General features: G+C 43.1%; 1 protein-coding gene across 1 annotated transcript in view; it reads left to right on the top strand.

The window, feature by feature from the left end:
- The window catches only part of MPPED2 (metallophosphoesterase domain containing 2), a 203107-nt gene that overhangs the window by 99432 nt on the left and 91605 nt on the right, over positions 1-12070 (top strand). Inside the window, exon 3 of the mRNA XM_055549195.1 lies at positions 3230-3455. Coding sequence (XP_055405170.1) covers positions 3230-3455 — 226 coding nt within the window. The remainder of the gene's footprint in view (positions 1-3229; positions 3456-12070) is intronic.

Below are 12070 nucleotides of genomic sequence, written 5' to 3'. Positions count from 1 at the left end.
ATTCTTTAGGTCATTCAAAGCAAGGCTTTTTCCACATTAGAAGATCTGCATATGGCCTTGGAATTTTATTCAGGCAGGTCAACTTTGATGACCTGATCTGAATAAAATGGATAAAGGCAGGCACCTCTTTGTCTGACAATTTTAAAACCATGCTATTTGAATACCAAGAAGGTTAGAGCTTGACTGCAGAGCCTTCCAAATTAATCTAGTCTGGAAAAAAAAAAAAAGAAAATGCCATCAAGTAACAGGAGATTTGTCAGCTGCCCTGCTTACACTTTTCATATAAAACATAAAGGTTGGCAGATTACAGATGAAAGGTCAGTTCAGCAAAAAAGAAAACATGTCAGACAATCTCATAACATAGGTAACAGAGGATGGAAGTTGGAAACTACTATTGGATTCTCAGAAAGAGTTGAGTTTGTTGGCAGTGTGTAAATATCATGACGATTTCCACGGCTGTTCATTTTGGTGGCTACTTCTTTATGCTGAGTCTCCAAAATGTGATTTAAAAGATACTGAAGAGGCCTGTCTTCCTGAGAAAGGTTTACTTTGCAGCAGTTTTATTTTTTTTATTTCACTGATCTGAAGGGGAGAAATGTACTTCCTTCGGGTCGCCTTGTTTCCCAGTCTCACCCATCCCATCCCCAAAGCAATGCTCTAAAATGGAAAAAGCAAGAAGCCAAAGCCTCTTGCAAGAGCAGTGGTGCATAAAGACAGAGTTTGCAGTGAGTCCATCATCATGAATCATTAAAGGAGAACTGGCAGCTAAAGCATGACTCGTACAAATAGAGTTGCTCAAAGATTCAATCAGGTAGGACCTGCCTTGGAGCAGATTACTGTCCAGTAAAACATATCAGACTGTTCCAGCCTTGGGAGGCAGGTGGGTCTGGGGAGGTAGTATTGGGCCAGTGGGGTCACAGAGCCATGATGTTGAAGTAGTGGGGGGTCTCAAAAATTTCTATTGTGTACAGTGCTGGGAATTTTCAGACTCCTGAATACATCTTTTATCTGTATTTTAAGTGTAGGGAATTGTGCAAAATATCATCATTTTATCCAGGTAACTTACAACATACATCACAATCTTACTGCCTTATGCTGCTGCTGTTAAGTCGCTTCAGTCGTGTCCGACTCTGTGCGACCCCATAGACGGCAGCCCATCAGACTCCCCTGTCCCTGGGATTCTTCAGGTAAGAACACTGGAGTGGGTTGCCATTTCCTTCTCTAATGCATGAAAGTGAAAAGTGAAAGTGAAGTCACTCAGTCGTGTTTGACTCTTCATGACCCCATGGACTGTAGCCTACCAGGCTCCTCCATCCATGGGATTTTCCAGGCAAGAGTACTGGAGTGGGTGCAAAATATCATCATTTTATCCAGGTAACTTGCAACATACATCACAATCTTATTGCCTTATGCTAGTGCAGATTATAAGCTCTGCATGTGTTTAAGAGAAGTTTCTTACTTTTTTAAAATCTATTTATTTACTTACTGGCTGTGCTGGGTTTTCGTTGCTGTTCGTGGGCTTTCTCTAGTTGTAGTGAGTGGAATCTCCTCTCCAGTTTGCAGTGGGTGGGCTTCTCATTGTGGTGACTTCTCTTATCGTGGCTCACAAGCTCTAGGGCGTTCGGACGTCAGTGGTTGTGGCGCATGGGCTTAGTTGCCCGCTGCATGTGTAATCCTCACGGACCAAGGATCGAACCCAAGTCTCTTGCATTGGCAAGCAGATTCTTAACCACTGGGCCACCAGGGATGTCCTTGAGAGAGGCTTCCTATTTTTTTGGAGCTCTTCACCGCAACCTTTTGAATAACTGAGGCCAAAGGCATGTCACACAGTTCTGTGGGCCAGTAGTCAAGGATATTCATTGATACTTAGCCACCACATTTTCAGTTTTATCTTCCTGCAGTATTCCTTTCTGCCTGTTTTCATCTCTCTCATAAGTCTCCCCATTAGCCCACATTCTGTGTATCCAATTTTAATACTGTTTACAATTTGCATTGGTGAAATCCAACTGGACCTATGACAAAAACTTGCCCTCCCCCCCCCCGAATATAATTCTGTCTCAGACTGTAAGCTTCATTAATTGATTCATTGACTCTGGCTTGCTGGTAAGGACGAATTCTTACAACAAATATATCCAATTCCTGCTAGTGGTAACTTTCATTCTTCCTGGAATAGCAGGAAACATTAATTTTGCATTGGACCCGGGAGTCTCAGGAAGCTGGAATTATAGGCACCGTCTTCCCACCCTTTTCCTCCTCAAAATAAAAATGAAATAAAATAAAATGAGCAGCTGCCCAGTGGTGAGGCTTGAGGGATGCGTAATGACAAAGAAGAGAAAAGGGCATTAATTTCAGGATGGGGACAGCTGCCGGGCACTATCTCCCTTTGGATTTTGGTTCTTATAGCATCACGATGAGTTATTAATATGTATGATCTGTACTTTATTCAAACATTATAAATCTATGCAGAAGTCTGGTGTTTGGGTTTTCCTTTATAGCTTTCATTCTTCTTCCCAGAATTATCTCATTTTGATCGGGAAACTTTTGCATAAAAAGCACACACGGCGAACTCACATTTCCATACCATAAATATTAAAAGGGGGTTAAGCTTTACAGTTTCTTCTCCTATCCCAATGGGAGGAAAGTTAGCCTTCTAATCAGGGGGTCATTATTAATCTTTTTATTCACAAGCCAAAAGGTAAACTTTAACTTGCCATACAAAATTGTACTGTGTGCTTCCTTTGATTTATGCAAATTGTGAATTATGTATGCCTTGTCTTTTGTACTAAGGTGATACTAAAAATCTAGCAGTGAAAGGGGTTGTTACAAACAGTTGGTCAGCTTATTTTTTAAGGATTAAAACCAAATCTAGACCTTTTTTAAGGCTTATGACTAAAGTACTTTTTGCTGGATGATTCTAAAGTATGAATCACAGTGTGGATTTATGACAGTGAATCTGCAGCAAACAGAAAAGGGAAATGGAACTAGAAAACTTAATGTCTCCTTAGTAGCTTTTAAGCTTCTGAGCGGCTTCCTGTCTCCCATTTATTGTCATTTTTGTTAGCATAAAGGAGTAGTCATAAATTTTGGTTCCCATGGAAATATAAAGGAATGTGTGATCTATTTCATTTGGGGATACTGTCTAATAATCATGCAGTCATGGCGGTTGTACTTCGTGATGGGAAATGAACGTGCTAATTGGTGCTCTTTTTTTTTTTTTTCCGTATTTCAGGAAACCTGCCATATGAATATAAAATAGTGATTGCTGGGAATCATGAACTGACATTTGATAAGGAATTCATGGCAGACCTTGTTAAACAGGACTACTACCGTTTCCCCTCTGTGTCGAAATTGAAACCAGAGGACTTTGACAACGTTCAGTCCCTCCTGACAAACAGTATTTACTTACAAGACTCGGAGGTAACAGTGAAGGGATTCAGGATATATGGTGCACCTTGGTAAGTGTTCCTTCCAACAGTCTTCCCCTCTTTTTTTTTTTGGCTCAATGCTGAGAAAGCATGGTGCCAGCTTAAGTGTCTTAAACCAAAAAAATAAAGGTGAGATGAAACCTTTATGCTGTGTTTCCAACAGAACACGAATTGTGGAACTGCTGTGAATTGTTCGTTGTGATGCAGATTTCTTTAGGCAAGATCAATGGGGGCAGAGCTTTGGTACAGTAGATATGCGTCTGTTTGTGTGACGGGGGCTGCACGTGTGTCGATGGGACACAGAAAAATTTGGGGGAGGGTCACAGTGTTACCCTTCATGCAGACTGAGCCACTCTGAACATTCCATCAGCCTTAGGAGATTCATTTCCTCCTTACGTTTTACATTGGAAACACTCATGAAATATCTTGCTTAGAGTTTCTCAACTCTTGCTACACATGAGAATCACCTGATCAACTCTGAAGAAATACAGATTTTGAAGCCATAACCACCCCCCCAAGATGCTGATTCTCCTTCTTGAGGTGGAGCCCAGTGACCTGTATTTTTAAAGCTCCCCAGGCAAGACTGATTAGAGAAGGGAATGGCAACCCACTCCAGTATCCTTGCCTGGAGAATCCCAGGGACAGAGGAGCCTGATGAGGTACAGTCTGTGAGGTCGCAGAGTCAGACAGGACTGAGTGACTAATACATACACACACACACACACACACACACACACACACACACACGCAAGACACCCAGACAGTTTGCAAGTTACAGGTTAAGAGCTCAGTTCTAGAATTCTTGGTACTGCAATTCTTAGCTCCAGAAAAGTTGAAGCTGGTGCATATTCTTTGGGACCAGATAAGGAAACATGTTGATCTTGGCTTCGTCAACTGGCAGTTGTCTGGTTTTGAAGAGGTTAACTCATAGAGGATGAACCTCAGTTTCTGCATCTCTAAGACAGAGAAAATAATACCTACTTTAGAGGGTTATGGTAAGGATTAAATTGGCTGATGTTTGCGATGAATTGAGAAGAGTGTCTGGTGGTTTGCTTAGAGCAATATTAATAATTACCACTTTTCAGGCCTTAGCTCTGCTACTAAGTATTTATGTGAATTTAAGCAAGTCACTTAGGTTCTAGAGCCAGTTTTTGCATCTTTAAAATGGGAGTGTTAGATCAGAAAATCAGTAGTAGAGGAGTCTTGGATTTTTATGTGCTTTCTTACTTTTTGAGAGCCTTATGTATATATAGAGCACAAAAACTGACCTTTACTTATGCAACCTGGGAGAGTATCCTGGTCATGCCCTAGGAATTGTGAATAAAGCTGGAAAAGGACAGAGTGAATTCAGATTGGCCACCTCACTCAACTTCCCAGGGCTTCCCAGGTGGTGCAGTTGTAAAGAATCTGCCTGCCGATGCAGGAGACGTAAGAGATGCAAGTTCTATCCCTGAGTGGGAAAGATCCGCTGGAGTAGGAAATGGCACTCCACTCCAGTATTCTTGCCTGGAAAATTGCATTGACAGAGGGGCCTGGTAGGCTACAGTCCATGGGGTCACAAAGAGTCAGACAGGCCTGAGCACACACACACCCCTACTCAACAGTTTGGATTGTCCTCTGTAGAATAGAAAGTTGAGACGTTTCCTGTAATTTTTTTTTTCTAGCTTTACTATTTAGTATCCAGAAGGACTGATTAGTGGATACAGGAAGACTGTTAGTCGTTCAGTCATGTCCAACTCAGTTCGGATCTCGCTGAAGATTTTTTTTTTGTTAAAATTAATATTCCCAGAACTGCTGTAATCTGAACATTGATTTAGGAATGCTTACATCAGTGTTTCTGTACAGGGACAACCGATTTCCCATTTCCACCGCTTATTCAGCTTTTGGGCTTGAACTTCTCCCTGAATACCTCCCTGCCTCTGTTTTCTCATCTCTAAAGTGGGAAGTAGCAATTTTACTTTTCTCTCATGGATGTCGTAAGTGAGTTAATGCACCCACAGCATGCAGAAGGCTTTCTGACGTAAGAATAAGCACTTGATAGGTGCTAGCTGTTACTGGCCTAGTGGGGTTGGTCTTTGCAGTCTACTCTGTATCTTTGTCCACCTTTGTACAAAGACTGTTGCACTGGGAGTCAGATGCGGTGGGGTCTAGCCTTAGTTCAGTCTCTGGTGACTGCGTGACAAATCCATCAACTTCTCTGTAAAACGGGCAATGAGGTCTGCCCCACTTTCTCTCTGATGCCACCCACTTCAGTAGTCACCCAAATTAGAATAGTCAAAGAGCTTGTATTTGTGGACATGCTTGATTATTTTAATATTTTGTACAATTTTTAGCCTCTTTCATGATTAAGAATTTGATTGGAAGCAAATCTGGGGGGATTTGTACCAGAGCTGCTACTTTTATCCTGTCAGCAAAAAGGATTTTTCCATCCCTGGGATTCACCAGTAGGTGGATGCCTGCTTAGTAACCCATTAGATATTCCAACCCCCAAATAATGTGAACTGATTTAAGAATTTTTTTAACTTTTTATTTTATGTTAGAATATAGCCAATTAGCAACGTTGCGATAGTTTTACCTGGACAGCAAAGGGATTCAACTATACATATTTCTCCCCCAAACTACCCTCCTGTCCAGTTTGGCACATGACATTGAGCAGAGTTCCATGTGCCATATACTAAGACCTTGTTGGGTATCCATTTTAAATATAGCGGTGTGTATGTCCATCCCGAACTCCCTAACTGTCCCTTCCCCCCCCGGTAACCATTAAGTTGGTTCTCTACGTCTGTGAGTCTGCTTCTGTTTTGTAAGTTAGAACTGATGTAAGTTTGATTTCCATGCTTTCCCAATGACTTTTCCAGAGGAAATATTAAGTTCTGATTTGCTGATGCTGTTACTGCTTTTAATTTAAAAACAGAAATCAAAATGAGAACCTTGATACTAAGGATTTCCATCATGTCGCAGATTTCTCAAAAGTAATTGCCATCTGACCAGGGAGAGAGCTATTAACTCATTTACAAAATGTGAATTGTGACTCAGTTTTGCTCTAAACAAGGTATGTTAGCTCATATTCATTCCATGCTTATAACTTGTAGCAACGCTGAAAGCTTCCTAAAGACCAGAGAGAATTAACGCAGTGTCTCCTGACTTACAATTTAGGAGGAATTTGTATGTGGAAAATAGCTTAAAACAATCCTGAGCCCTCGTGGGTGTTTGCAATTGGAGTGCACTGTGGTACTTATTAATCTGCAAGGAAGAGGGTTTGGCTGTGGTTTGATGGGTCTGGGAAAATCCAGTGACCTACACTGAAGAAGTAAATGGGGTGCCTTGTCCTGGAAGAAAGGTGTTTCCTTGGAAGGAAGGCAAGAGTTGACTCGTTCCTGAGAGGAGGTAGGAGGGTGGGCGGTGGGAACCTTGCTCAGGAGGCCTTCTGCCGGATTCTGTGGCTTCTGTATATACTCCCTCACCTCATCATTTTTCTAGGAGTCTTAAAGAAAGGACTCGGGTGTGATGTATTGTCACAGGACTAACAGTGCAGTTAAAGCTATTCTTAATTTCTTCTATTACCTGTTTCTCTCCCTCTCTGGGGGACAGAAGAAGAGGGTATTGTGTGGCCTGATGGTTAGATCTGTCCAGGGCTCTGCTCTTGTTCAGCAAAGCTCATGGATTTCTTGTATCCCTCATGTTGTTCTTTGCCACCGAGATGGTTCCTAATCTCTTATGATCACTTTCAGCTCTTGTACGTCTTTTCCAAATGCAGATCAGAGGAGACAAAATTCTAATCGGTCAGGTATCGCCCACTGTGCTATTGTCTGGCCAGGATGGAGGAGAGGTGGCATTTTGAAAGCATCTTTGTATTTTTGGTTAGTGGATCTGTAGCCAGCATTTTAGTGCTAGCAGATTTCAATAAATTCACTCATGGGACTTGGTATTTAAAAATTGACTAGCCTCTTCTTCTTTATTTTTTTTAATTTCAGTTGTTCTTTTGCTACCAAGATGCTTATATATTAAAAAAAAAAAAGAAAAGAAAAAAATCCGGGTACAAACGGATCAGTAGCCAAGCTGCAAAGAGTAAAAAGCCTATCTTGCTCTGACCTGAGCATGGCAGTTGTATTGTTCGGCACTGTACCTTGTTCCCCTCCTGAACAGAAATGCAGAGCTAGTCTCCTGTGGCTTTTAATGAAAATGAGTGGGGCTTTCCAATGTCCAGGAATTTGATCTCTATGCTGCCCAAGGGTCAGGAACAAAGAGCACACTTTTTCATGTTAGAGTAGACCCAGGTGTAATTTGTCAGATTTAGTAACTGTGGAGGAAGTGCCTTAACTTCTGCAGCCAGAAAATTAGATGGAGTCCCAGGCAGCATAATTTTAAAATGGTTGAAACAGCAAGAGAAAGCCCATCAAGCTGTGTTTTCAAAGCAAGTGTGAGCAGGATGTATTTTCTCCCTTCTTCTCTCCCCCTCATTTTGGATCATCAGTATGTTGAGTTCGTCCATGCCTCTAAATGTAATTTTCTCAGTGTTTTCAAAGTGGGAGTTAAGTGTTGATTCAACTCTCTGCCGCATTTATACATAATTGTGTTTGCACACAAACAGCTACAAGGTTGCTCACGTTTCCTTGTTCTGATCAGCACCATGGTACTTTACCCAGTCAGAAGAGCTTCAGATGTTTTTGTTTCCAATTATAAGTTTTGTGATGCCTCATGTATTTTGCTGACAGTCTTCAAGCTCTGGCAATAGTGAACAAATTAACAGCAGATATTGAGTGAGAGGATTAGAAAACCAATGGGCAACTCATATGATAGAATTCAGAGACAGGGATGAGTGGAATGGGCTCATTTATTTTATTTTCATAGTCATACTTTGTAATTAACTCGGGCCAAAAAAAAAAAAAAAAAAAGAAAGGAAAGAAAGAAACATCTCTACATTCAAGAGGAAAGTCCGTGGACGCTAAAGAACAGCAATGTAGGAACAATATTGTTTCTGTACCACCGCCTCGAGGATTCCAGCTTTTATTCAGGAGGGTTCAGGAAGGTCTTGGCACAGAAGAAGGTCTGTGTATGTGTGTTAAACAAATATGCACTCTGCTTCTACACGATTCTGTTTAAAGGCCCAGGCTAACATTTCATTTTTCTTGGCCCCAGGCCCGTGGACTCTCCCATTCTGAAACCTATGGCGGGTCTGCCCTGCTCTAGAGTTTCAGGCTCTGTTTACATTTTCGCCTGCTTCAGAATGCAGCTGACTTGCTCTTAAAGCTGCACGGGATCAGATTCACTTCTGGTTTAACAACCGCCTTGTTTATTTGGAAAAGGAGAAAGCAACACCAGTCCCCTGGCTTCCTACCTCCCATCAGTGGCCACGTCAATAAATACCATGGCAGAAGCTGGTGTATGTGGAGTTTGGGATGTTGGATCCAACTCGTGCCTCTCTGCCCGCTGGGTCCAAATCTTTAAAACCTGTCGTGTGCTTTTATGGGTTGTATAAGCGAATGTGGAAGGAGATATATATGTGTTCTTGGGCAATCATTTATGCTTAATATCGGCATTGGGCATGATTTAAATTTTTACCTGCAAATTCTGAGAGACCAACTCAATTAGCCAACAACGATAAACATATTTGGATGGTATATTTCACTTAGGGAACTTTCATATGTGTTCACTGGGGCTTCAAAACAATTCTAAATAGCTAAAATTTTAAAAAATTTTAAACAAAACGCAAAGGGTGTATATTAATAATTATTAACAATAGCCAGCTTTTGCAAGTGCTAGTTAGTCATGATGGTGTTGCCTTCATTTGACAAGGGAGACCAAGACTGAGTTTTTGGCAGAGAAGGTGCCGGGCCCAAAGTTAGTCTGGGAAGAGACAGGGCTAGAATCAGGTCTTGCCTGGTGGCTTTGGCAGTAAAGAATCTGCCTGCAATACAGAGCGAACCCGGAGACTTGGGTTTGATCCCTGGGTCAAGAAGATCCCCTGGAGAAGGGAATGGCAACTCACTGTAGTGATCTTGCCTGGAGAATTCCATGGACAGAGGCGCCTGGTGGGCTACAGTGCACGGGCTGCAAAAAGTTGGACACAACTAAGTGACTAACACACACACACACACACACACGCACACACAACACTAGGATCCAGTGTTACTTTGAGGAGCTCTCGAGGCTGAGGGAGAGTATCCTAGTAACCGCAGATGTCACGCTACTCCTTGACCTGAGGCAACTCAAGAAGTGGCCACGTGGAAGTCTTGACTGTTCCATCTGGTTGTAAAAAAGGACACACACAGATCCAGGCCAGTCCTTCCAGGACCTCTCAGGCTTCAGTGGGGAGGTGTTTGAGGGGGGACAATGGGAATGTTGAGAGAACAGAAGAAAAGAATGATCCAGCCTCTTTTGCATGATATGCTGCAGAATCTAGGGTTTAAAAAATGGGAACCTATACAGCAGTCCATCCTAAAGGATATCAGTCCTGAATATTCATTGGAAGAACTGATGTTGAAGCTGAAACTCCAATACTTTGGCCACCTGATGCAAAGAACTGACTCTTTAGAAAAGACCCTGAAGCTGGGAAGGATTGAAGGTGAGAGGAGAAGGGGACAACAGAGGATGAGATGATTGGATGGCATCACTGACTCAGTGGACATGAGTTTGAGTGAACTCTGGGAGTTGGTGATGGACAGGGAGGCCTGGCGTGCTGCAGTCCATGGGATCGCAAAGAGTCGGACACGACTGAGCAGCTGAACTGAACTGAATACCTCAGTGTGTCGTAAGACGTGGGCCAGTTCCTCTGGTCCTTCTGCTTCATGGGGACAACTTCCATCTCCTTTGCCGAGAAGCTACTGAGAGAGACAGCAGCCCTGGGCACATGCACCAAGAAGGAAGTGCTGGCCGAGTGTCCCCACTGAAGTCAGGGTCGCATGGACCCATGCACTGTGCTCCAGGCAGACTTGGACTTCCACATTGAGACCCCGGCGCTGGCTACTGGGCATTCTTTCATTTTCTCATGACAGGCTCCTTTTTAACCCAGAGTTGTTGGGGTGGATAGAAGGAGATGATATAGTGGCTGTAAGTGCCATGAGGGCACGGGCCTCCATGCCTGCCCTGGAGCCTGGCACACAGTGGATGCTCAGTCCGTTTCTGCTAAATGAATGAATGAGTGTGGCGGTGGTAGAGATGTGTATGTGGCTCCTGGACTGTAGGTCTACACTTACGAGATACTCAGTTGCAAAAGAAAATATTTCTAAGACAATATCAAGCATTGCCATGAATCTGCAAGGACCGCTAGAGATGGTAGAACAAAGTGGAGCCAAAGAAAGGACTAACCTATGCCCATGAGCTCTTCATGGACACATCTAGATCCTTCCCGAATGTTCAAAAAGTAGAGTGCATAAAATCTCTCCAGGTGAGCATGGTCTCATGAAGGTGAGGAAGGGGAGTGGTGAGACAGACCTTGAAGGCAGTGAGAACTTTCGAAGACAGGCTCCAACAGTATCTTTAAACTCTCAGTTGTCAGTTCTTTACTTCATTTGCCTTATCGCCATGCTCTGGGTAGCTACAGAAGTTTCTTTTAGATTTGGAGACTATCTCTTTAAGCTATAGTAAAAGCAACCAGCATAAAGTGTGAGTTTGGCCAGAAGCTGAACCAAGTGGGCCTTCAGAATGTCCTTTGGACATTAGTAACCAGTTATTGAACATATGACATTTCTTGATGGTTGCGTTCTCAATGGCTGAATTCCTAGAGTTGAATTAAAGCTGTATAGATTCTGTACCATTTATTTTCATCCTGTGTTACAAACATGTATTCCTTATTTAATCCTTTGAGTTGTAAGTGTAACATGAATTTCTCCAGATATTACCAGACACTGAGCCCACTGGGGTCCCTTGGACAGTTGCGACACGTTTGCCTGGTTCCATCCTCTGCCTTCCTGCACTTCCTGCATACCTTTCCCCTATACTCCCCTATACTCATGTGCCCGTGAGTAATTATGTGGGTCCAAGTAACTGTGCGGGTTCCTTTAGTCCTTCTGATGATGAAAGTGAATGGGCTTTGGAGTCCAGCTAGAAAGCTGCCCCTTCTACCCAGTTCTTCCTTTTTGCCAGGTACAGGGGCCTCCCAGGTGGCGCTAGTGGTAAGGAACCTGCCTGCCAATGCAGGTTAGACATAAGGGACTCGGGTTCGATCTCTGGGTCAGGAAGATCCCATGGAGGAGGGCATGGCAACCTACTCCAGTGTTCTTGCCTAGAGAATCCCATGGACAGAGGAGCCTGGTGGGCTATAGTCCATGGGGTCACAAAGAATCCGACGTGATTTAATGACTAAACATTGCTCAGGTGGCCCATTTGCCCTTTCTAATGCGTCTGCCCCATTGCCAGAGTTGTTTCACAACAGAATCATGGTAATCAAAGCCATGTTGTGTTCTGGGAGAGGCCCTCTGCCTTTTACATAACTTCTGTGTAACCCATTTCACAGATGAAACTGGCTCAGAGATGAAGCGACTTACTTAAGGAGGAGACTGAGATCTACATGATAAAACTGAGACACGAGTTGTTAGGCTGTGTCTGTAAGAAGACCGTCCACGCATGTCACGTGGCCTCCCAAGGAGTCACCTGTACGTCTGTGGGAGCTTGTTGGGGGACAGGCAAAAAGATGCTGTATTCAG

Source organism: Bubalus kerabau, chromosome 15 (assembly GCF_029407905.1).
Source record: "Bubalus kerabau isolate K-KA32 ecotype Philippines breed swamp buffalo chromosome 15, PCC_UOA_SB_1v2, whole genome shotgun sequence".
In the NCBI taxonomy this organism is placed as follows: domain Eukaryota; kingdom Metazoa; phylum Chordata; class Mammalia; order Artiodactyla; family Bovidae; genus Bubalus; species Bubalus kerabau.
This window is presented reverse-complemented; position numbering and strand designations above follow the sequence as displayed.